Source organism: Pyricularia grisea, assembly GCF_004355905.1.
Source record: "Pyricularia grisea strain NI907 chromosome Unknown Pyricularia_grisea_NI907_Scaffold_7, whole genome shotgun sequence".
NCBI classification, from domain to species: domain Eukaryota; kingdom Fungi; phylum Ascomycota; class Sordariomycetes; order Magnaporthales; family Pyriculariaceae; genus Pyricularia; species Pyricularia grisea.
Window position 1 is genome coordinate 456851 of NW_022156720.1, and position 22019 is coordinate 478869.

The window sequence follows — 22019 nt, forward strand, 5'->3', positions numbered from 1 at the left end:
CAGGCAACTAGAAACCCATGGAGATCCGGCGAGAAAGAAGTCAACTGATGCTCCTATCACCTTGATCTGTCTCGAGAAGCAAGGTATCTCCACTTTTGGCGATTGATGATGAAAATGCAAGAAGGCTGAGTGCACGAACGTGACCGAGATGCGAGTCCGGGCATCAGTGCCCAGGGCAGAGCGAAACGAAAACGAATGGACCAGGTAGAAAAAGAAAGTGAAAGAAAGAAAGACGAACCACCCAAACGAGCGCCTGCAAGAATGCAGTGTTGCCTTCCCAGGCAGGTTCAGAAAGTTGGTGGTGAACAAAGGGCGAAGTGAGTCGAGGCTGAGTGAACCGCCGGCCTGCATCTCTTTGTGGCAGATACCTGCTTACACCTTACCGATGGCACGTGCACCCATAACCAGTCTGTCGGTTCTCCAAGCGTGAAGGGCAGCTCCGTGTGGATGGGATAGAAAGAATTCTGCTTTTGCGGAGGCTGTTGGTTGGCCAGCTAGAATGGGCGGTCGAAGTACACAAACTTATCGACGCACCCGAATCTTAATTTCTTCCGTATATCCTTCAGAGCAAACAAGCCCATCGACCTCCTCCCAGAACCAGACCCCCACCCTTACATATTGATATCTAATACGTACCAATTAGTGGTTGTAAATCGATTGTCTGCTTCTGTCGAAAACAATGCAGTCATTAGGTGTGACAACAGTCAAACTTCATCTTAATGCCCGGGTCCAGTTCCAAAATGACCTGCTTTTGTTGCTCTCCATGCTCATGGCCCGATGCCAAAAAGAACAAGAAAGAAACAGAAACGAAACGAAACAGAATGAACGGGCCAAGATGCATCAAAATGACTAATTACCGGCATTCCAAGACGATTAGTCTCTCCGGCAAACAGAGATCCGCAAATCCCAACGCCTACCACTCGAAGTAATGGAACCACCTAAAAACTCCACGACCCAAGAAAAAGCTAGGATGAGCCCAGAATCAAAAAACAAAATACAAGACTATATAAAGTGACAGTACGCTGTTGCTTAGCAGGCTAGCAGCCACCGACGTCCACTACTCAATGCCAGCAAATCAAGTCTGAACATAATCAGACCTGATGAATCCCCAGACAACCCTATCACTTCGGCCGCAGGTCCGTGACATCAAAATCTATTTGATCTGACATGTACACATGGCTGACTGGGTGCAGAGCAGTCTTGTAGATTTCGCTCTCTGGCAGTTCATGCTGGTGGAACGTATTCGTGTGGGGACACCGCAACACGTGCGGGAGGCCTGGAGGGTCTGTCAAGCGGAAAACTCCAAATCTAGGTGGCGATCATGGTCGAGTCAGTGTGTGATAAAATGGAAGGACTTGTTATCAAGGCAGTGTACATACTCGTTGTATTTGGGTGCACAGACAATTGCTACCGCCTCGGGCGAAATGGCCTGGTAGCTCGCGTGGGTATGCAAATCCCTCGAGCTCATAAAACACGTCTGCGTCGGATGCGTGTGTATCCAGCCAATTACTATCATGTTCTCCTTGTCGCAAAACTCGAAAATCTGGAACTCGTCTTCCGTCTCGCATGTGTCCGAGGTACAGATCTGGTTAGGAATAAGAAGAGCGGCGACAAATAGCGCGTTATTGATCGGCCTCCCGCAGATGACGCCACAAAGTTCTAGCCCTTGTCTAGTGTTCGGGGCTGCTATTTCGAGGAATTTGTCCTTGAGGTAACGCGGAACAAAGATGGGTCTTAGAGGTTTCCCGGCTTCTGTGTAGCCAGCCGGCAAGAATGTTATGTTCTTTCGCTTGGAGAGTTCGTTCACCGCCCGGTCCACAGAAGATACCGAGTTTTGACCGCTCCTGTCATCTGGCTGGTCTAGAGTCTTGGGTGGAAGAGTAGGAGGGGCACGCCCCGCTTCAGGAGCTTTTCGTGGTATTGGAGGCGGAAAGGGCTCTAATGGCCTGTGTTGAGAGCTTGGGTATTGCTCTTTTGGTGGTCTTGAAGGTGCTGGTGCTGTCTCATATGAGTTATAATTTAACGGCCTCGGTCTCGAGACTGAAGGGTAGTTGTAGTGCTGTGAGGTCGGGTTCGGGATAGGGGGCCGTGATGATGATCTCGAAGCTGCGCTTGGTGGTCGGTTATCATTACGGCTAAAGTCTCGTACCACGGCTTCCGAGTCTTGTTCGTTGGGCCTATCCAGCCTCCTTCGAGTCTCCTGAATCTGGCGTTGTATGTCGTTGCGATCGTCAACCATATTACGTGGGCCCATTCCCCTCCGGGCATCCCAGTCTTCCCAGACACCTCCACTGCGACGGACTTGCTCCTCATATTCCGACACTCCGGCCTGACGAATCGAGCGCCTAGCCGCGTCTCGCCGGATGTAATCATCCTTGGCCAGCCGCACAGCCAGCTCCTGGTTGTTCCCAGCGTCCAACAACTGGGCCTGAGTAGCGTTGTTCCATGAGAGCGCCGGGTCCTGGGCCGCATACTGGTCATACCTGCTGTCGGGAACGGGCCGGTCTTCGATTTGCCCTGTCCTAACCAGTCTTTCCCATTCGTTGTACGCCTCGTTGATATGCCTCTTAAGATCCTCCAGCTCCGAGATAATACGGGTCAGTCGTTCTTGTAGGGGCTTTATCAGCCTGCGACCGTCACGAGTGTGGGCCGATGGGTGTTCGGGAAACTTTTTCAGGACTAAAGAGCAGTGGCGAAGCAGGAGGAGGTATGCTTTGGCAAAGTTGCCCTCTTCTTTGTAAATCTCGCCCTGTTTTGAAGCTCGGTTAGTTATGTTCATGGAAAGCTTCAGCACCCGGTGATGTAATGACAGGACCTACCTCACGGTATAGAGTCTCGGCTGCACCGACCCATTGTTTCAAGGTAATGTTGGTATTAAAGTCAAACTGGTCTGCCTGCTCCACGATTTCGGCAATCGTCAATGGCCGCCGGCGCGGGCGTGGCATCATGCGAGCTTCCATGGTTGTTTTTGAGTTGAAGTCGCTCAATGTTAAAAAAGTATCGGTGTTCGTGATCAGTGTAGAGGTGGCCAAATGTGAGTTCCCTCCAGGTAGTCAATCAGGAAGTCGTCCTTGACAGACCGACAACCTCAGGGACTAGTTGTCTCATGAAGCATGTGCTTGCGCTGGTGAAAGCGCGCCACAAGGCTACAGGGTCGTAAAGATGATTATTTGCGTGTTGGCATTAGTAGGATGAGCAATTTAGGTCGCTGAAGATCTTTGTTTTGTTTTTGCCTCGTTAGGTGTTGGTGTAGTCGTGAATCTGCTTGGGTGTGCTTGCTTTCTTGTCGTTGAATGCGAAGTGTCAGGGATCTTGGGACCCCGCGTCAGATCGCTCCAGTGACGTGGATGGGGTTGAAACGGGCAGGCAATTCGTTGCCACGGTACGCTTTATTATTGAGCAGACGCGTTTCTTCAGTAAGCCGCATGTGCCAGGTCCAGTCATATCCACACAGTAGCATCTACACTGTATCAATAGATTCGAACTCCATGACTACCTACGCTACTCACCGGAGATGCCTTCTGATAGTGAGAGAAACTGGACGCGAATCTTGTTATAGCTCAGTTAAAAGCACTGACTGGGCTCCCGCTGGCATGCAGTATTTATAAGCTTTGCTACACATGCACCATGACCAAATTCGGGTGAAGAAAGGTGAATTGATTGTTAACATTTATCCTATGCCTCGGTATGAGTACAGTTAATTGATTACTACATTAACTGTATCGCAGGGGCCTCCGTGGGCAAGTGCCTGCTCAATAACACAGTTTGTCTGCCGTTGCTGGTGCATGGTGAGAAGGGTCTGGCTTCTCCGCCAGGGCCACATATTCAGCCTGGCGCAAGCCAAGACACCGATGTCAAAGTCTTTCTTACCATCCAGTATCCCAAAACCTAAACATAGTCTTTCCAATGTCCGCAACCCCGAGATTTGCATCCATGTACTGAGAAATGTCATTTTTCATGATAAGAAATTTGCCATCGGCATCGCAACTCCGCCGTCTTCCTCAGCGCCCAGTTCGGACTGCAGATTTCGGATAGTTCAACAAACTTTCCTTATCCATCCACCCCAAGGCCCGTCCGTCCGTAGTACCCGGAGCCATGACGGAACCAACTTCCCAACGCTTAGGTCCAATAAATGCGCTATTAACGCCACCCTTCACCGTCTCCAATCTCCGCCCACATGCAGAGAACTCTTTGGGTTGTCGTTGAAGCTACTACCATCGCGGCCTTGCTCTTTTGTAGTTCTTCAGGCCGCCCTGCAGCTCCATCACACATCACAACTAGGTTACTGGGAGTGATATACTGGTTCAGAAAAATACGAGCATTCCAGCTCACCGCCTATATTATGCCTGAACAGCTTGTTGCTGCTGTTGGGCGCTGGTCTGGACCTGGATTATCTCTCCCTTTTTCTTTTCCATCTTGTCCTGGCCGTCGCTTATCTGCTTCTCTAGCCGCTCACTGCCACATATGTTAGTAACTTGACGTGTGTAAGGCCGATTATCTAGCTCATTCGGGGTAAAAAGAAAAAGAAGAAGAAAACAAATGTGAAAAAGAAGGGACAAAAAACCTACACTTCATTCTTGATAAACTCGATCCGCCCCTTGACTGTGCTATCAGCCTCGACCTTGTCCTGCTTCAGGAGTACCGGACCAGTAAGCTTGTAAATAGTCTCGCCATCCTTCATCTTTTCGAATTCCTAATGGTAGAATCCAGCAAAGACCGTCAGTGATGAACCATGAATCGCTGGGTCGCAATTTTGTTCATTCTTTTATTTTTTTGCCCAACCCTACCTTTTGCACGCCAAGGTTCTCTTGCAGCTGAGCCTCAAGCTTTTGCCTCGCCTGGACCGCCGTGTCCAGCTCTACTCCCGCGAAAAGAAAAAAAAATTGGTTCGTCAGCAAGAAAACCCCTCCACTGCGCAGACAAATTCTTCCTCAACGGGTTTCCTCACCCGACTGGAGCTTTTTGTAGTCGTCGGACAGCGACTGCAGCTTTGCTTGTATTTCGGCCATTTTGGGTAGCTGGGGTGTTTTGTCGACGGCGACCAAGTTGCGCAGGTTGATGGCGGGGTCCAGCGGTGTCGTAACGACAATTAGGTTGGGGGAAACGATCCACCAGTCGTTGTGAGCTTTCGGGTGATATCACGTGGTGCCCTGTTCATGGGCAGTATCTCTCAACTTTGATGAACGATAATTGTCAAGTAGGTAGAAATATCAGATTGATAGCCAAAATTGCACCTACATATCCATTTCGAATTGCAGATTCTACTGACAAAAATTTGCTGCTCTTCACTTATTGAATGTGCGAAACGGCCGTACTACGTCTTGGTGCTGCTCACCTACCCTGCACGCAGCACGAGCTAGTTGTTCTCAAAACAAACAAATTATCTTGTCCTAGTATAAATTTGAGGTCACTCGGTATCAAGCATCTCGTATATTACTTCAAGAAAAAGACAAAATTGCATGCAGTTCGTTTGTGTACTCCGTGCCATCACTGCCACTGGTTCATGCTGCCAGTCCACAGCGTCGTTTCAAGATAGCTCGTGCCCGACGGATGGCCCTATCATGTCATGCGAAGTGCCTCACTGTCGGCGTCAGGAAGCAATTGTCGCCAACAGAATAAAATATCAGCTAATTTTTTTGTTTCCTCCAAGTCTCAGGACGCAGAGCTTTCGATCGAATGTAAAATTTTTGTCGTGACTGAATTGTTTGGTCCGTGTTGAATTTTTGTGTCGTAGATATCAATTGTAAAATAAAGACTTCCGTCGTTTTATTTTAGCCCATCCTCTCTGCCACATCTTGATGCATCTGCACGTTTAGATAGGAATGAATAGGTACAGCAACTTGAAAATTCTGTCAATTTGTGAGTAGGGATGGCAATCTGGAATTTTTCAAACCTCGCACGCAACTATTATCTTTCGTAGTATGCACATAGAATACCTTGTGAAGGGACGTATCACACTTGATGCATCCCTACGCAAGCATCTCATCAACAACCACCCACGAAATAGCCTTTTACTAGATCAACCAGATCAACAGCCAACCCACAAATGATCCCAGAGCAAACAACCAAATCAATTGGCAGAGGCCGAAGCTGTACCTCCATCAACCAGCTAGGACGATTACACGAAACTGCCAGCCGGACCTGTAATAAACTGGATCAATGACGTAACACATGGATCAGAAGTCGATGACGGCGTGGATGGAGCAAAACAGATCGCTCGAAAAACAGACGAACGAGACGACTGAATGCAAAGTATTAAGGCATCGGAAATCCCCTATCTCGGACCCAAGTTGCTGGGAATCTTTTCCTCATTATCTTCCTGTGAACAATCTGATCCGAAACTCACTACCAAAAGACAAACAACACATCAAACCAAAACCCAACCTACTCCCAACACAAAAAACCAACAACAGTCAAGATGGTTACCGGAAAGGTAAGAAACTGGCTAATCTCCCAATTATCGAAGAATCTGAACGCCTATCTCTAACACTGGCTACTTCTCCCATATTACAGAGCGCAGGTGACAACCTCATGATGGACGGCGACCAGCACACCCACCACGATCAGTCGTCGACCCACCCTGAGCCTCTCAAGGCGGGCGAGCAGTCGTCGCACCACGTCCACGGTATGCATGCTGTCCTGAATCATTTCATTTCCTTGTGCTTTTGCTGTACAACTTCCAGACGGAATTACTGACACCTGACGAAAAAGACCCCAAGGACCAATACAGCCTCGCAGACCGTGCCAACAAGGAGAAGCTCGAGGAGAAGGAGGCCAAGAAGCAAGAGCAGAGGGAGAAGGACATCAAGCCTACAGATATCGCCGAGTCGCACGGCAACAAGCCTTCGCGCGGCGCCCAGGTCGATGAGATGCTGGAGAAGGAGGATGAGGAGCGACTGAAGCAAAAGGCTGAGAGCAAGTCGGCCAAGAAGCACTGAGAATTTCAATGAGTCGAGATATCGCATGGGATGAGCATCCAACGCGAATAATATTAGCATGCAATAATTGGCGTCAAGGTTTAGTTAAAGAACCATCAGCATTGGGCTTTTCTCAAATTGACCCACATCATAACATCATGACCCCACTAGTGAACATGAACGTGACTACAGCACAGGAAGATATTGTGCACACATTAAAATGCTCGGCTCGAATGGATCGATTCACTACGGAATACGCCGAAGCCCTTTGGGTCATCGTGGATATCTCTGAGTAGCCCTAAATGTGGGCAGTCCACCATGGGTTTGAAGTAGCCGCAAAACAAAAGCAATCCCAGAAAAAGGTTGACGCCAGCCTGTCCATGATCCCTAAAAAAGATTTTTGCCCCGTCATGCCCCATTCATGCATGCAGCCTCATAATGGCGCGAGATTTTCCCGCATTTCGTTCATGATCCGTCCTTCACATCCCATCTAAGAGGTCTTAGCGCCCTGGGTAGGAGTGATCTTCTTGCCGTCCTTGTTGTAACGGACACGAGGGGGAGGAGCACGGTTGCGGCGTCCCTCACGCGAACGAACACTGTGAAGATGTTAGCATTGTACTAGTCAAGTCTAATAGGCGCTGAAGGCTGCGCAGGAGACGACGAGTCTTCTCTTCAATTAAGAGCCTATGTGATTCTTCAAGAATTCACGCAGGGAGGGTGACAGCAGGCTGCGATAGCTCTTGCGTCAAGACCTCAAGATGACCAAAGGACTTCGTCGCCAGCATCCTAGCGCAGCCCACAGGCCGCCATGGTGCAAGGGGAGGGAGGCCTAAAGTTCGCCAAGGTTCGTCTCTAGCCCTACATCCAGAAGTGTCTCGTAGCCCTGGGGAACAGAACCACAAGAACACTTCCGGAGTAGCTGTCCTTCCCTTAGGGGACAAACACGTACCGAACGATCTTGCCGTGGATGGCACAGCTCACGCAGTACTGCAGCTTGAGGTACATCTTGGGAACGACATATTCGGCGAAGACCGAAGCGTCCGAGATATCACCTGAAGTGTCGGGTTAGTGCGTGTCGCAGGTGAGCGGAGAGAGGGTTGATAGCGTACGAATAGCAGCAGACTCGACCATGTTGCGGATGGTGAATCTCTTGATGGCCTTGTCCTTGGGCGTGCATCGCGAGCAGTTGGAGCAACGAATGGGCTTGACGTGGCCACGGCCCTTCTTGTTGCGTCCGCTATAGAGTGAAAATATCGTCAGCAAAACATGCCAGGATTGCAACGGATTGCAAACCGACACAATACTAACTTGTTCTTTCTCTTCTTAGGCATTTTGGCGGCTGTGGTGAACTTCAATCACTTGCTGAGGTGAAAGAAATGAAGTTTGAACTTGTGGTTTGGGAATTTGAGGTAAAGTATCGAGTCGAAAAGTGGATTGTGCCCCGCTGCTTATCGCTTGAAGTTGATATCACCCAGTACACTGAATTTAGCGGCAAGGCTCGAAACCCTAGCACGTGACTCGGGTGAGTGCGGCGACTGCCCCGTTTGCCAGGCCCATCAAACTCCAAATCGCCGCCGCAAACTTGTGAAATTTCTAGTTCCCCTCTCCCTTTCTTCCATCAACGAACAACTTTCAGATTGCTTAGGACGGGAATCTTGATTCTCCAGGTATGTCTGATTGATTGCTTCTGTTGCTTGTCGCCTGCTGCTTTGCGCTTTTCTATTCTCTGCGAGTTCTTTTTGTCGTCAATGTTCTGTTTCTAGAGATACCCGACGGTCGCGGCAACTTTTTGTTGCATGTGTGGCAAGCCAACTGGTTGATTTTTACAACATTATCTCTTTTTGCATTTTCACATCGTGTCCCCCAGCAGCAGCGCGACAAGCAGCAGACAGCACTGCTACAACCTACTCGCGCGCAATTCTAACATTGAACCCAAAAGCAGGCAATCATGCAGATCTTCGTCAAGACCCTCACGGGCAAGACTATCACCCTTGAGGTGGAGTCGAGCGACACCATCGACAATGTCAAGTCCAAGATCCAGGACAAGGAGGGTATCCCCCCGGACCAGCAGCGCTTGATCTTTGCCGGCAAGCAGCTCGAGGACGGCAGGACCCTGTCCGACTACAACATCCAGAAGGAGAGCACCCTCCACCTCGTGCTGCGTCTGCGTGGTGGTGGTAAGAAGAGGAAGAAGAAGGTCTACACCACCCCCAAGAAGATCAAGCACAAGCGCAAGAAGACCAAGTTGGCTGTGCTCAAGTACTACAAGGTCGACGGTGATGGCAAGATCGAGCGCCTCCGCCGCGAGTGCCCCAACGAGACTGTGAGTAGCCAGATATGTCTGTTGAGTTTTTCTCACACCTTTGCTAACTCATCATACAGTGCGGTGCCGGTATCTTCATGGCTGCCATGCAGGACCGCCAGTACTGCGGCCGTTGCCACCTGACCTACGTCTTCGACAAGAAGGACTAAGCTGCTTTTGATTGCAAAGGATGACGAACTTGTTTACGGGAGAAAAAAATGGGATGGGCACGGATACCTTCGGGGCAGGCACCAGACATTGCCGCCCTTTCGTTACTGGCGTTTGTAGCATAGGCCTCTTTTTCTTCATTGGGGCTCTGACTGGCAATCAATACGGATTGGGATCTTGATGAGATATGAACACTGTTTTCCATGGATGCCTGTGATTCGGAAGTTTTGTGCGAATGATGTGCCCTGCATGTGCGCGGGCCCTCGACGACCCCAGTATATACCCTGAGATTGTGTCCAAGTCGTCTTTTATCGCTGCGAGATTGATTGGTATAAAACAGACTATCTAGCTTAGCCTACTGATTCGGAAACCCGCTCCTCAGGTTGTCATATTTAGTCTGAGGATAAGCGAGACAATTCTCCTGATGCTTCAAACCATTCGGTCCACCAAAAACATCGACAACGTTGCCAATCAAGCTCTCATCTCCCTGTTTGTCAGCGCTGCTCTCCCACCACATGGCACCGCCCAGACCCCTCTCCTTGATGAACTCGGCCTTCCTCCTGGCCAGCGGTACCGTGTCGTAGGTAACCATGTGCCTAGTGGCTGGATCATACGAGTATGTCGCACCTGCCTCCTCATCGAACCGCTCCTCTGCCCCGGGGAGCGGCAGCGCCTTGTAGTCGTAGACGCCCTGCTCCCAGGACCCCTGGCCGACTCCCTGGAACGGCGCTCCAGGTCCGTCCGTGTTCTCAAACGCCCGGCCGTAGATGGGCATGCCCATGACGATCTTGTCGAGCGCCACACCCTGGCTGGCGTAGTGTGCAATGGCAGCGTCGGTATTGAATGGCGTCGATGCCGGGTTTCCGTGGCTGGGGAAAAGGTTCGCCTGATGACCGGCGGTCTGGTCCCAGGATCCGGCGTAGTCGTAAGCCATCAGGTTCCAGAAATCCAGTAGGGGATCCATGCCGGCGATATCCATCTTTTCGTAGTTTGACGCGCCGGCTGGGCACGCAACCGTCAACTCGAAATGGTAGGGGTTTTCGGCGTCGACCGAGTGCGCGTAGGCGTCGAGCTCCTGGCGGCAAGCTTGCAGCAGGGCCACTAGGTCGGCGGCCTCCTGCGGGTTCTGGGGGTACTCCCAGTCGATATCGATGCCGTCAAAGCCGAGCTGTCTGACGAGCTCGACGGCGGTCCTGGCAAAGTGTGACCTACCCTCCGGCGTCGAGGCGGGCGCCCTGAAGTTGGAGGAATAGGTCCAGCCACCAATGGAGAGGAGGACCTTGAGGTTGCGGTTGGCCTTCTTGAGGAGGTTCAGCTGCTTCAGGCAGCCGTAGAGGTTGGTTCCCTCGTCGTTCCACGAGTCACCCTCCCAGTGGATATCGGTGTCAGCCCACGTGTCGGTCAAAAAGACCTCTCCGGAATCGGGCTTGACGTTGGCAAAAGCATACAGCACGTGGGTGAGCTTGTCGGCTGGTAGTTCCTGCGGCCTGTGTTTGCGGCCGTAGATGGCCCAGTTGACAAAATAGGCCACGGTGCGTGGGCTCATATTGCCGGTGTTTGGGTCTGGTGTGGAGGGAGGTGGAGGGGATTGTGATGGAATGTCAAGACTACCGTCTTTGTACGGTGGACCCAAAGAAATCAGGTTAGTCGTGATGCCGAGGAAGAGGGTGACTATCAGGACGAAGGATACGACCGTGAAAGGGATGCTGCGGAATCTTGAAGCAGGCATCAAGTCTAGTGTTGTGCGGGGTGATGTGATTTATGTAGGTACTGTATGCAAAAGAGAGGTATTGACCCGCACCAGACAGGCCGTTTGGCTTGGCTTCTGACAAGAGGTGAATGAAAAGAGGGCTCAGCAAAGAGGCAGTGACAGTTCCAGACTGTCAGGGCTGTGGAGATGAGAGTGGCAACCCAAGAAGTGACAACTGTAGGTAGTTCAGCAATAGCACTGGAGCAAGTATAGCTCTTGGTTACGTTGCCTTGACAGTTTTGTTTGTTTGATCAATTAAAGCTCCTGGGCAGCTCTTCCCAAAACAAAATGAATAAAAAGTCAACAACAATGGCTGGGCAAACAAGTAACAAGTCATTAAGTGTCACTTGGTAGCGGGACACTATATCGCAGCTTGCGCAGGTGTAATTTTGACACCTGAGTGTGGCTTGGGGTGTTGAAGAGCTGCAAGTTTGTGGCGACCAGTCGTCGTCATCGGCCCACTTTGACGCTCGAGGCAGGGAGCTCTTTGGCTGGAATGGCAATGTTGTTATTGATGCAATGAACAGTTTTGTCCGGTAAACGTTTCAATGCTAACACTCAAAAACAAAAATACTTGCTTGCAGTACGAGAATTTTATCCAATCGCTACAGTTTACGTACGTAAGGTTAGTTGGTCAACAGGTGTTGTTTGCTCGCCCACTGTACGTATCAAACAAACTGGAACTTGAGTGTCACAATGGAAGAGGGAAACTTGCAAGACTTGGTTCCACTCAGGCTTGCTAGAGTAGTACCGCCATTGGTGGTTTCTGTACACTGTAGTATCGCGGCAGGGCGGGGTGGAGAAGAGCTGGATCAGATCGGCATTTGGCCAAGACAGGGGTAAGCAGCCAGGCTGGCTAAGTGCGATAAGATAGCGTGATTAAAGATCGCATCGCGACTGAACGTCACTTTGTTTATTTTTTGTTTTTTTTTTGTTTTTTCGCACCGACGCTTGGCGGACCTGCAAAAAAAAGTATACGATATCGTTCAGGCAGACATGCCTCCACTAGTCATATGAATGCCCTCTCACTACATCCCAGCTCGAGACTCGCGGCATCGTACAGCATGTATGTGTTTGGCCCATTGGGTATACAATCAACATCAACGAATGAAGCCATCAGCTCACGCAAGCTCGTCCAGGTTTCGCACTCTACAGGGCCCTGCTCAAGCAGGTTCCGGATATTCTACTCCCGGCGGAAACCACCTCCTTCCCAGGTGACCGCGTCAATCCGATTAGGCACATGATCCGCAAGAGCTTCCGTCGCAACAGCCACGACACCAGCCCGCGTCTCGTCGTCTCGTCCCTGTCAAATGGCTACAAAGTGAGTCCTACAACGCTCAGATCAGATACTACGAAATGCGACACATCAGCCCGTCCATCGAGACAATCCATAATGACTTGACCAGCAGTGCTAAAGAAAAACAAAACCCCCCCAAACCCTATTAGTTCCTCCACCTCCTCGACGCCGCCAAGACGACCGGCAGCCCAGAACACAAGACCGTCGTCGACCTGATCCAGCGGAACACCTCGCGCCGCAAACCGCCGACCCCACACCCGGAGCCCACGCCGGAGCCCCCGACCAAACACCTCCTAACCCGGCACCCGAACCCCAAATACGACCCGGACGAGTGGTTCGCGACCACCAAGCAGCCTCGCTTTTTCTACAGCCCGGCGGAGCGGCCCCGCTCGGCCAAGGAGCTCGGCGGCTCCGGCATCCGGCGCGTCCCCCATGTCGCCACCACGGCTTGTGACTACCCCTTCCTGCGTACGAAGAAGCCCCAGCCCATGAGCCTCGGCGTGTCGCTCTGGCGCCGGAGCCAGCAGAAACAGCGTTGGAGGACCCTTTGTATAGAGTTTGAGGGTGACGCCGCGCGGCTGGCACGGCTCGAGGACGAGTGGGAAGATCTCGTGGCCGGTGGCCCCGGTCTCGGTGCTGCCGCCGACGGCGGGGCGACGTTTGCCAAGTCCATTGCTGAGTCGCTCCTCTTTTTGAACCGTGTCGAGATCTTGGACAATATGGACAAGATGTATAGGGCGGCGGCCCTAAACGAGATTGAGGACAGGGAGAGGGAGCTCGCTAAAAAGGAAGCGGCTGCTAGAGAAAAGGCTGCTAGAGGTGAGAGCAAGGCTGGAGGTGTCAGGGGGAACATGCGTTTCACTCCAGGAGAAAAAAAGAAAGACTGGTCGTCTGGCTCAGCATCAGTGAGACGGGTTTTATGCCAGGAGCTGGACCGACGCACGGTCCCAAGGTACCGGTGAAAATTCACAAACTAAGCAGCGACAAAAAGGGTCGTTAGGATGGCCAATTCTAGCGGTGTCATTGAACGTTGCAAAAGAGCTCAACTGAGTGACTTGAATGGGTATTTATAAGCCAGAGGCTTTAATCTTGTACTAAATCATTAAAATAAATGTATATATCGGGTATAAGGCGTTTTGTTCATTTCATGCACCATTCTCATAAACATCAAATTCAAAACCTCATTTCATGATAGCGGCCATAAACGCCTTGTGTACGTTCTCCAGCCTAAAACCGGGCGATCTGCCCAGACAAGTTGTCGTCTCTGTCAATTCTGCAAAAGAAAAAGTTGTCAGTATACATTTGTCATGGTTGAACAATTCGAGGTTATGAGAGTAGTAAATATGATTTTGGGACTCTGAGACGGGCTTTGGTATTGTATGAGTCCAGGAAGTGGCTGGGCCATGTGCATATGAACAGAGGGCGCCAAAAAAAAAAAAAAAGGATGTGCACTTACTCTTGATAAAAATGTTAACGTCCAAAGTGATCAGCGTTGTCGTCGATCGACTCGTGTGGAACTGCGGCATCTGGGTCGTATAAGAGGGTATGTTCGGGTCTTGGTATGTTGTTGTTGCGTAGGAAATGGGCGCTCTCATGTTCGCGGCCCCCACAAACTGATTGTCAGGCAGTATGTATCTATCAAGAGCCGTACCACCACTGATGGTTTCTTGGCTGCCAGTGGGACTAACAACAATCCCGGAGTTCAGGTGTCCAGCTAGCGCGGGAGAATGTGTTTGTTCACCCAGCACTGGAAGAGTTGGTACGTTTTCTTCCACCCCGGGATGTGCCTGAGCTAAGAAGTGACCCATGTTGGTGACTTCCGGCATTCCCACATAGACTTGTCCTGTAAACATGCCCACAGATGGTTGTGACAGATCGTAAGCTGCTTGTTCATGTTGTTGTTGATAATGTTGCTGTTGTGGCTGTTGTTGATATTGTTGCTGTGGCGGCTGTTGTGTTTGATATTGTTGCTGCTGTGACTGTGGCTGCTGCTGAACCGTCGGTTTCTTGTTATCAAACAATGAAAAATCAATCTCGGCAGTGACAACATCTTGCCTGGGCAAAATGTGTATCCCCTTTTGACGGAGATAGATCTCTACCTCCTCGGCATCGTAAAAGTCTCCTTCATAGCCCGGAACCGAGATCCTCTGCTTTTTATCCATCTTCTCCCGACTCTCAGCAACGGGCACTGTAGGCGGACCAATCGGAAACCCACCACCTATACTGTTTCGCATCAAATCGACGGTCCCTTGGTTGCCTACCATTGCCCCAGGCATTGGCTGAAAGTGGGTCCCCGCTCCACCGAGGTTGTGGAAGGGAAACTCCCAAAAGTTGAGGCTCTGGTTCTCTTGTCGTTGGAGTGATCGCTGTAGGCGGTCGCGTATCATGTCTGGCGATTCGAAAGGAAGACAGAAACCAAAGACGCGAACCAGCGGGAGGGGTGGCGGGTTAGGCATCGAGATCAGCCTCAAGCCGCACTCGAGAGCGAAGCGCTGTAGGCGTCGGCCAAAGGTGTTTTCTGCAGGAGAATAACTCCGCGGCGGAGATGGCGCGGTTCCTAATGGGGAAGGGTTATACCCGAGGTCATAGCTGAGTTGATCGTCAGTGAACAGGACGGGAAAGCTGGCGTTTTCGTAAGTCGGCTGAGTGATGACCTCGAAGCCAGAGGTGTCGACGGAGTTTGAAGGCGCAGTGATGAGCTGTTGTCGCTGTTGCATGCCAGGACTGTGCCTCTCTGGGGAAGAACGGTATGGGAGCGGTGTGGCAAGACCATGTTGCGTGGTGGTCTCGTGAACAAAATCCGCACCGCCATATGTGTGCCGATCTTTTCGAGACGCAGGCTGCTGGGGGGTAGCAAACGCTGCATCTGGAGAGCTAGAACCGCTTCCCGACCGGTCCCTAGAACCGTCATCGTGATGCCTGGGGTTAGGAGACTTTTTACTGAGGGCCTGAAACTTCTCAGCGGCGGACTGCAACTGGGCCCCGAGTTCAGGGACCTGCTCAAACAGCCCTCTGGAGGCAGCAAATTCCTGCAGGGCTGCGAAAGCACTGCTCATCTCATCGTTGGTGTCCGCAAGGTCACGGACCTGCTGCTCCAAGGAAGAGATGGTGGTTTCCTTGCGGTTACGGTAGGCGCGCTGGGCGAGGCGTATTTGGGTTCTTCGGCGCTGTTTCGCAAAACGATAAAAGCAGTTAGTGGCCGGCTTCGAGTGCAAGGCAACACAAAAGCCACGAGAATAAAAACCTACTTCGGCTGCCGTCTCGTCATTCGCGTTTAGCCGCGGCCGTCCCCTTCCTCGCTTCTTGTCGCCGCCATCCTCAGGCTTGGTACTGGCCTCCCTACGACCGCGTTTTCGGGGATTGGAGCTTTCGCTACTGGTCGGCAGCAGGTTGTCATGTCCGCCATAACCAGAAGAATTATCAATAACGACCCCTTCGTTATGCCCTCCGCCCTGAAATGATGGGGAATTTGAATGCCCGTCGGGCATTTTGAATTGGATGTCGCCAAAATCAAATTTGGTGAAGGAAGGCGAGCGGGGCGGGCACCCGCTAGCTGGACTGTGGGGGGAGGGTCAATATCGAAATAGCCAATATCAGGTAAGCTGGGGAGCAGCTCGCAAGATGTAATCTTCAATTGGGTGAACTTGAGAGCTTGCGTTGATCGACGTCCTTTTTGATGAGCGACTATAGCTAATTGATGTATGGAATAAGTTAGGCTCTCAAGTGATGAAAGAAAGTAACGGATTCAGATAGGTAGCTTCTGCAGCCTTTGGTTTGCTCAAGAAAGAATTTGACACCTCGAAGGTCTTGCTTGGGATGGTGCAGGTGCGAGTGGGACACAGCTAGCTCTAAAAGCGGCAGGCCCCTTGGCCGGGGGGGGTTGGAATGCATTTTAGCGTGCTTTGGAGCTAACGGCGGCTGGGCTAAGGCAAAGTGGAGATGGTCTCTGGGAAACCTACACGGGAAAAGCCACTCCAGCGCCGATCTCTACAATTGTGCCTTGTTGTTGTTGTCTTGGGTGTCCCTCATCCGATAGACGGTAAGTTCCGATTTGAGCCCTATAACGTACCTTTTCACTGCGTAACAGTAGTATACAGCATTAGTGTGGAACTCAGACAAGGTCTAGCCTTTTTCTCTAATCGGGCCAGTCAGATCCGACAGCAAGCACAGTCGGCGTTTTGTTGTTTTTTGCCCTGTTTATTCCCAGTTCCCTGTCATATCTGTCTTTTAGGACCCATGTCAGTGCAAAATTAGAGGGGCGGAGCTCATCTGATATTCTGTGGTCTGGAATGATCAACCAGGTCTGGAAAGGTTTCCACGAGCTTAATGCCAAGTTTTAATCTAGATTCGGACTAGATTAGAGATGGGTCAAGACTAACATCAAACTGCAATCATGGGAACCTGGTAGATTTTTTTTTTTTTTTTTTTCGATGCAGATCTGTACTGTATTTTCAATGGTCGGCGAGTGAGTATCGCCGTATACCAGTGACGATATGCTGGTTCGATTATGGTCATGCTCCCACTAAAAAGGAAAAAAAAGTGCTCTGTAGCGATTGCATATATTGACAGTACGCAATGGCAAAGGGTTATTTTTCTCATCTTTTTCTTTTTCTTTTTTTCTTGATTTCCCCCCGTCTAGGTCTAGTTCCCATATGCCCAGAACAACAGCACAGATGAATGCCAAGAAGTGGTCGTTTCCGTCGCGTTCAACCACATCTAAGCACAATGTTTGGACCCTCCAAGTACTTAGGAAATTTCCGAATCGCATCAATACCGTGCAGAATATCACAGCATATCACAAGGTCGACCAACTCTCTACCAGAGCTTTTTTTTTTATCTGCATAGCAAACATGTTGATTTGGTGCAAGTCTATTTGCTTCTCAAATGTATCTTGATTCGATTGATTAGCGCCCTGCATCCCTGTATTCCTTGCCCAAGATAACACTCCTAGTCAGCGCTGCTCACTAGGCCCAAAGCAGATAGATGACGTTGCGAATCCGGGGATTAGCCGCCAAAGACGCCAAAGCCGACCGCCACCGTCCTCAGTTTGGCTTTGATGCTATGCCTGTCAAGGGACCTTTTAGGTCCATCAAGGGTTTTGCTTTATTTTCTTTTTACCTTAATTTGGCGTTTTCTTCTGTAACAAACTTCGGCAGCCCCGAACGTGATGGCTTGGCTGTTTTATGATGTTACTTCATACAAAGAATACCCTAAACAATTCATTGGTTGTCATTTGCTTGAAAATTAAATTCGATCACTTGCTGGGGCTACGATCTGAGTGATATGGAGCTGAGAACATAGAGTGTACCTGGGTAGTCTACCAGTACGTACCTTGGTCAGCTGAGACTCTAGCTCCGAAGATACGGTGTTGTGTATTTTTGTCACAGCTGAATAAATATTTTGCGAGATATTTGAGGACAGGTGGAAAGCCACCAGGAGTTCGGAAAGGGGATTCCGGGCAAGTCAGTTGAGGTCATTCGTTGTTAACTGATACCACAGTAAGGTGTACCTACCTAGGGACCTTGGGTATATAAAGGTGGGTACCTCAAGTATTGCATAGATGGCAATTCGGATGGCGTTGCCCAGGATTGTTGGGCCGCATTTTCAGTGCCCAATGGAGCAACGTCGTATTAATCACTCATGGAAGATAAATTGCAAGCAAAAAAAAGGCGGCCGATTTCCCTTCTAGTCAAGCATATCTTGCCGTCATCATTTCGGATCTTCCTCATTCTGCAAGACGATTTCGACAACCTTCATGTTCGGTCCTTCCCAGTGCTTCCTTGCCCACAAGAACCAGTAACTGACAGCCATAACAAGAACGGCCATATATACCGGGCCCGCGTAGTTCATATTGGCGCCCGTGACTGGCAGCGCATTGGGAAACGGAAGCCATATGACTTCCCAAATCGTGTAGAGCAGGGCGAATATGTTAATAGGCAACCCGAACTTACCGCAGCTCCAATCACCGCGCTGCAGGCCGCTGGAATTTGCAAGGCGGAAGTAGATGATGCAGCCAAGGCCGATGATGTAGCTGACATATAAGCTCATTGATGACAAGGAACCGATTGCGCCCAAGGCTATAAAAGCGTGGTCGTTTAGGAACAGGAACGATAAAAGCGCGATGATGAACGCCGTGCCAGAAACGGCTCGCATCGGTATGCGTGTTTTACCGTCGACCATGGCAAAGTATTTGGGTAGACCGCCATCGCGAGCCCAAGCCCATGTTAGACGCGATACTGATAAGAGATTGCCAATCGACGCGGCGACCATGCTAAAAAGCATGCAGGAAAGAATGGCTATAGACAATTTTTATGAGCCGGTAGCATAATTGATGAATGTAGCCAGGGGGCTAACGGATGTGAGAATGACGTCTATGCCAGGGAAAGCCGACTTTTCCAACGGCGCTTTTATTAGTACAACGCTCATACAACACGATTAAAGATTCCAAAGGATCGAATAAGCATACAATGGCAGGTGAACACGACGTACTCCAAATGTTATTATCATAATAAAAGCCATGACTGCGTTGGCCACAAAGCCCCAAAACATGCTTGAAGGCACGGCGCGCTTCGGGTTGCGCGTTTCCTCGCCCAAGTGGACGGTACTTTCGAACGCTACACATAGGGTCAACATCTTTATTCTCTTGGACTTTACACACACGGTTGCTGTCCAAGGGGCTTACCGATAAATAGAAAAAGGTTAGAAATGCTGCCGATATTATATGATACAAAGTCGCCCCAGCCTCCGGCAGTGCTCTTGGTTAAGAAGACATCCATGTCATTGCGCGGGGCCATGGTCCAGACGATGATAACGACGACGATGAATAGCAAAGCGTTTAGAATGCCGGAAATCGTTTCGAACAAAGGCACCACACGGAAGCACCACAAATTGACCGCTGTACATAATAAAAGGTACGCAAGGGTCATCAATGTGGTTTGCCAACCTGCTGGAACCCACTCTGGCTTTGCAATATTGATGATGCCTTGCAGAGTAATAACACCACCGGTTATGTTGCTTGCAAGCATCGAAACGTACCCTAACCACGTGGTCCAACCTTGTAACCAGGTAAGAAATACCTTTATGGACGGCGGTGCGTAGTTGAAGGTCCAATAATACTGAGCGCCAGCAATGGGTTGGATCGAGGCCAGCTCGGCAAAAGATGCAGCCTGACATGCTACGCCGGCAGCCACGAAAAAAAAGCTAAATAGCCAGGCACGAGGCCCGCCGTTGAGCATAACGAGATAGGTGTTGGTGCCGACATAGTACCATGCTCCGTACATGACCAAATTGAGAGCAAAGAGCTGTTTCTCGCTAAACAAACGCCTCGTGCGTGTTTGCTTGTAGTAGACGGACTCCTGGTCAGTTTCTCTTGACCCACTGCCAAGGTCCTGCATCAATATGGCTTCTGGAGCCTTATTGTTGACCTCCATTTTATGTATTACTGAGATCTGTAAGAGGTGTTCAGGGGCAAGAAAACATAGGCTAGCAGTTAAATGTTCAGGAAGAAGTTCAGAATTGGAAAGTAAAACATCCAAAAGCGTTCCGAGACACCAAAAGGACAAGGATGAACATCAGGAACAATTCATATTAGGACATTGAGTCTTCTTAGGACAAAAACAAACTCGCCGCTTGCTATGGGTTTCAGTGGGGTAAAAGAGTACACGCATGCGAACATCTGCAGGACAAGGGCATATTGGACGAACAGCATCGATTGCTGATGGAGGAACCACTGATTTTCTCTGGCATTGGCGCTGGAGATTTGCAAGACAAAAAGAGGCAATGTAACCCTGCGATTGGTCATTGAAGGAAAATAACGCCATTATCACCTCGGCGTGCATTAGGTTTTATGGACTTTCTGCAGTTTCTCGTCATTCTGTCAGCTTGAAGTATGAACAAGATTGGAAGCGAAAGAACCTATGTACGCTGGTGATGGGGTTTTACGAGATAACAATAGCATGGTCGGGAAAGAACTCTGGGAAATCAAGCACGGGTTGACCCCAAATAGCCCCTTTCGGGTCGACATATCGGTCGCTCAGATGAACCCCTGAGTCCCAAAATCGGCCGAGCAAGGATTGTACCCAAATAACTGCTCTGCAGGGCAGTATTGGGCCACCAAAAGTCCGGAGATGTTGAAAGCATGAAGCAGGGTTTATCAGCTAGTTCTAGAATTTAATTAAGCAAGAAAATGACTAGGCTGACGTTTACCTTGGATCGAGATTCGTTCTTGATTTCCCGACTTTGTCACCGGTGCGGCAATCTGCTGCGGGCTTTAGCGTCGGCCTGGGCCGTCCAGTCTAGGCGAAAAAAAAAAAAAAAAAAAAAAGGTCCCGCAAACTCGATAAAAGCACCCGAGTAACAGGACGCCTAAGCAATCAAAGTGCCCTCCAAGAAAAGACTGTACTAAAATACCGCAACGTTGCTATTCGCCAAAAGAATCTCGCACTTGCATTGACGGAGTTGCACCATTGATGGGATAACCACTAAAAAATTGAATGGAGACGGCGTTTGAACGGTTTGAACCACTGTGGTGGGTTCGAACAGGCATGTTGTGCTGTAACGGCGCGAACGTTTTTGGCCAAGACTTCAAGACGTCCATCTTAGCCTGAAGCATTTAGACCAGAATCTTGCTACGATCCAGCAAGCCAGTAAACAAAACCCAGCCAGGCCGTAGTAAGTAAGTCTTGGCGGACGCAAGAACTTATTAAGGGTTTCAACGCCCGAAATAAAAAATCACAAGGGAGAAATCCTTTATCTCGGGAAAGGTGGCCTAGGTAGCTGGTGACTGGGCTTCTCTGCGACCAGGCACCAATAGAACGCCTGACCTGGCGGCTGGGCGGTTCGCAGTAAAAATGGCTGCTTGGTGTGTGACAGCGCTAAAACAGCTGCGGCACAGTCATTCTGGCTTGGAATCGAGGCGCAGCTTTCTTTTTGGTCTAGCGTGTGTACTGGGCAGAGTAAGGCATGCTCGGCACGTGATTTCTCCTTTTGCGGGCGGTTCTACTCCACCCCCACATTTTCTTTTCTCCTTAACAAGAGTTTGCCAACTGCGAAACAAACAGATTGATTACTGTGGATGGTAAGCAGCCCGCAAACCCATAGTAATCTTGGGACTAGCAACACCGTCCTTCGTAGGCGGCATGCATAGCAAAGTTACCCACACCTTTTTGATATAAGGAAATGAACTTGGGCTTGATGACTAGACTCGTTCTCTTTTTGTTCCATCATCATTCTCACAGCAAGAGAATTACTGAAACATATCCTCTTTCCAGCTTCAGCCTCTTTTCCGCCTCATTTTGTGCTGACTGTTTCTTGGTCACAACATCCCACACTATTCCACAACACTACTCTTGTCAAATTTGATATATCCTCCAGTCCCTTGTGACGAGAGCCTTCCTTGAAACATTTCATCTTCTCCATCTTATCAACATCTTCTATAAATTCCTCAACCTTTTCACCAACCTACGAACAAACACGTTTGAGATTCCTGACATTACATAACAGCAGACGAACCGGCAACAAACAGCCGCCACCTAACAAACAAAATAGTTACAAGCTTACCATTTTTAGGCATCCAGAACCAAAAAA

At 49.9% G+C, this 22019-nt stretch overlaps 10 protein-coding genes across 10 annotated transcripts; 3 read left to right on the plus strand and 7 right to left on the minus strand.

Annotated features, from left to right (window-relative positions):
* Positions 1-455: 455 nt before the first annotated feature.
* PgNI_09165 (uncharacterized protein) lies at positions 456-3282 on the minus strand. Its single transcript, XM_031129153.1, has 3 exons — positions 2820-3282; positions 1380-2749; positions 456-1308 (listed from the first exon to the last, which is right to left on the minus strand). Exons 1-3 carry the CDS (start codon positions 2958-2960, stop codon positions 1122-1124), a joined length of 1698 nt encoding a protein of 565 aa, XP_030977479.1. The 5' UTR covers positions 2961-3282; the 3' UTR covers positions 456-1121.
* Positions 3283-4103: 821 nt separating this feature from the next.
* On the minus strand, positions 4104-5046 carry PgNI_09166 (uncharacterized protein). The gene is made up of 4 exons (XM_031129154.1): positions 4949-5046; positions 4788-4858; positions 4569-4693; positions 4104-4455 (listed from the first exon to the last, which is right to left on the minus strand). The coding sequence occupies exons 1-4, from the start codon at positions 5007-5009 to the stop codon at positions 4341-4343; spliced, it is 372 nt and encodes a 123-aa protein (XP_030977864.1). The 5' UTR covers positions 5010-5046; the 3' UTR covers positions 4104-4340.
* A 935-nt stretch (positions 5047-5981) lies between these two features.
* On the plus strand, positions 5982-6938 carry PgNI_09167 (uncharacterized protein; the record flags this gene model as incomplete). Its single annotated transcript, XM_031129155.1, has 3 exons — positions 5982-6433; positions 6514-6625; positions 6712-6938. The coding sequence occupies exons 1-3, from the start codon at positions 6419-6421 to the stop codon at positions 6936-6938; spliced, it is 354 nt and encodes a 117-aa protein (XP_030977478.1). The 5' UTR covers positions 5982-6418.
* A 202-nt stretch (positions 6939-7140) lies between these two features.
* Positions 7141-8350, minus strand: PgNI_09168 (uncharacterized protein). Its single transcript, XM_031129156.1, has 3 exons — positions 8226-8350; positions 8027-8154; positions 7141-7969 (listed from the first exon to the last, which is right to left on the minus strand). Exons 1-3 carry the CDS (start codon positions 8246-8248, stop codon positions 7848-7850), a joined length of 273 nt encoding a protein of 90 aa, XP_030977486.1. The 5' UTR covers positions 8249-8350; the 3' UTR covers positions 7141-7847.
* Positions 8351-8865: 515 nt separating this feature from the next.
* PgNI_09169 (uncharacterized protein) lies at positions 8866-11573 on the plus strand (the record flags this gene model as incomplete). Its single annotated transcript, XM_031129157.1, has 2 exons — positions 8866-9240; positions 9300-11573. The coding sequence occupies 2 exons, from the start codon at positions 8866-8868 to the stop codon at positions 9387-9389; spliced, it is 465 nt and encodes a 154-aa protein (XP_030977485.1). The 3' UTR covers positions 9390-11573.
* Positions 9743-11116, minus strand: PgNI_09170 (uncharacterized protein; the record flags this gene model as incomplete). The annotated part of the gene is made up of 1 exon (XM_031129158.1): positions 9743-11116. The coding sequence occupies one exon, from the start codon at positions 11114-11116 to the stop codon at positions 9743-9745; it is 1374 nt and encodes a 457-aa protein (XP_030977977.1).
* Positions 11574-12150: 577 nt separating the features above from the next.
* PgNI_09171 (uncharacterized protein) lies at positions 12151-13396 on the plus strand (the record flags this gene model as incomplete). The annotated part of the gene is made up of 3 exons (XM_031129159.1): positions 12151-12203; positions 12293-12458; positions 12584-13396. The coding sequence occupies 3 exons, from the start codon at positions 12151-12153 to the stop codon at positions 13394-13396; spliced, it is 1032 nt and encodes a 343-aa protein (XP_030977978.1).
* PgNI_09172 (uncharacterized protein) lies at positions 12321-12529 on the minus strand (the record flags this gene model as incomplete). Its single annotated transcript, XM_031129160.1, has 2 exons — positions 12321-12440; positions 12470-12529. The coding sequence occupies 2 exons, from the start codon at positions 12527-12529 to the stop codon at positions 12321-12323; spliced, it is 180 nt and encodes a 59-aa protein (XP_030977979.1).
* Positions 13397-13615: 219 nt separating the features above from the next.
* On the minus strand, positions 13616-15922 carry PgNI_09173 (uncharacterized protein; the record flags this gene model as incomplete). Its single annotated transcript, XM_031129161.1, has 3 exons — positions 13616-13707; positions 13891-15601; positions 15683-15922. 3 exons carry the CDS (start codon positions 15920-15922, stop codon positions 13616-13618), a joined length of 2043 nt encoding a protein of 680 aa, XP_030977980.1.
* Positions 15923-18069: 2147 nt separating this feature from the next.
* Positions 18070-19864, minus strand: PgNI_09174 (uncharacterized protein; the record flags this gene model as incomplete). Its single annotated transcript, XM_031129162.1, has 3 exons — positions 18070-18824; positions 18924-19048; positions 19117-19864. The coding sequence occupies 3 exons, from the start codon at positions 19862-19864 to the stop codon at positions 18744-18746; spliced, it is 954 nt and encodes a 317-aa protein (XP_030977981.1). The 3' UTR covers positions 18070-18743.
* Between the last annotated feature and the right edge of the window lie 2155 nt (positions 19865-22019).

Coding starts and splice junctions, on each gene's coding strand:
- PgNI_09168 (XM_031129156.1), bottom strand. CDS start 8,248: ATGCCTAAGAAGAGAAAGAACAA. Junction 8,155..8,225: donor CCTAAGAAGAGAAAGAACAA/GTTAGTATTGTG, acceptor TTCACTCTATAG/CGGACGCAACAAGAAGGGCC. Junction 7,970..8,026: donor GGTCGAGTCTGCTGCTATTC/GTACGCTATCAA, acceptor CCGACACTTCAG/GTGATATCTCGGACGCTTCG.
- PgNI_09165 (XM_031129153.1), bottom strand. CDS start 2,960: ATGGAAGCTCGCATGATGCCACGCCCGCGCCGGCGGCCATTGACGATT. Junction 2,750..2,819: donor CCGAGACTCTATACCGTGAG/GTAGGTCCTGTC, acceptor GCTTCAAAACAG/GGCGAGATTTACAAAGAAGA. Junction 1,309..1,379: donor TGTGCACCCAAATACAACGA/GTATGTACACTG, acceptor ATCGCCACCTAG/ATTTGGAGTTTTCCGCTTGA.
- PgNI_09166 (XM_031129154.1), bottom strand. CDS start 5,009: ATGGCCGAAATACAAGCAAAGCTGCAGTCGCTGTCCGACGACTACAAA. Junction 4,859..4,948: donor CTACAAAAAGCTCCAGTCGG/GTGAGGAAACCC, acceptor TCGCGGGAGTAG/AGCTGGACACGGCGGTCCAG. Junction 4,694..4,787: donor AGAACCTTGGCGTGCAAAAG/GTAGGGTTGGGC, acceptor TTCTACCATTAG/GAATTCGAAAAGATGAAGGA.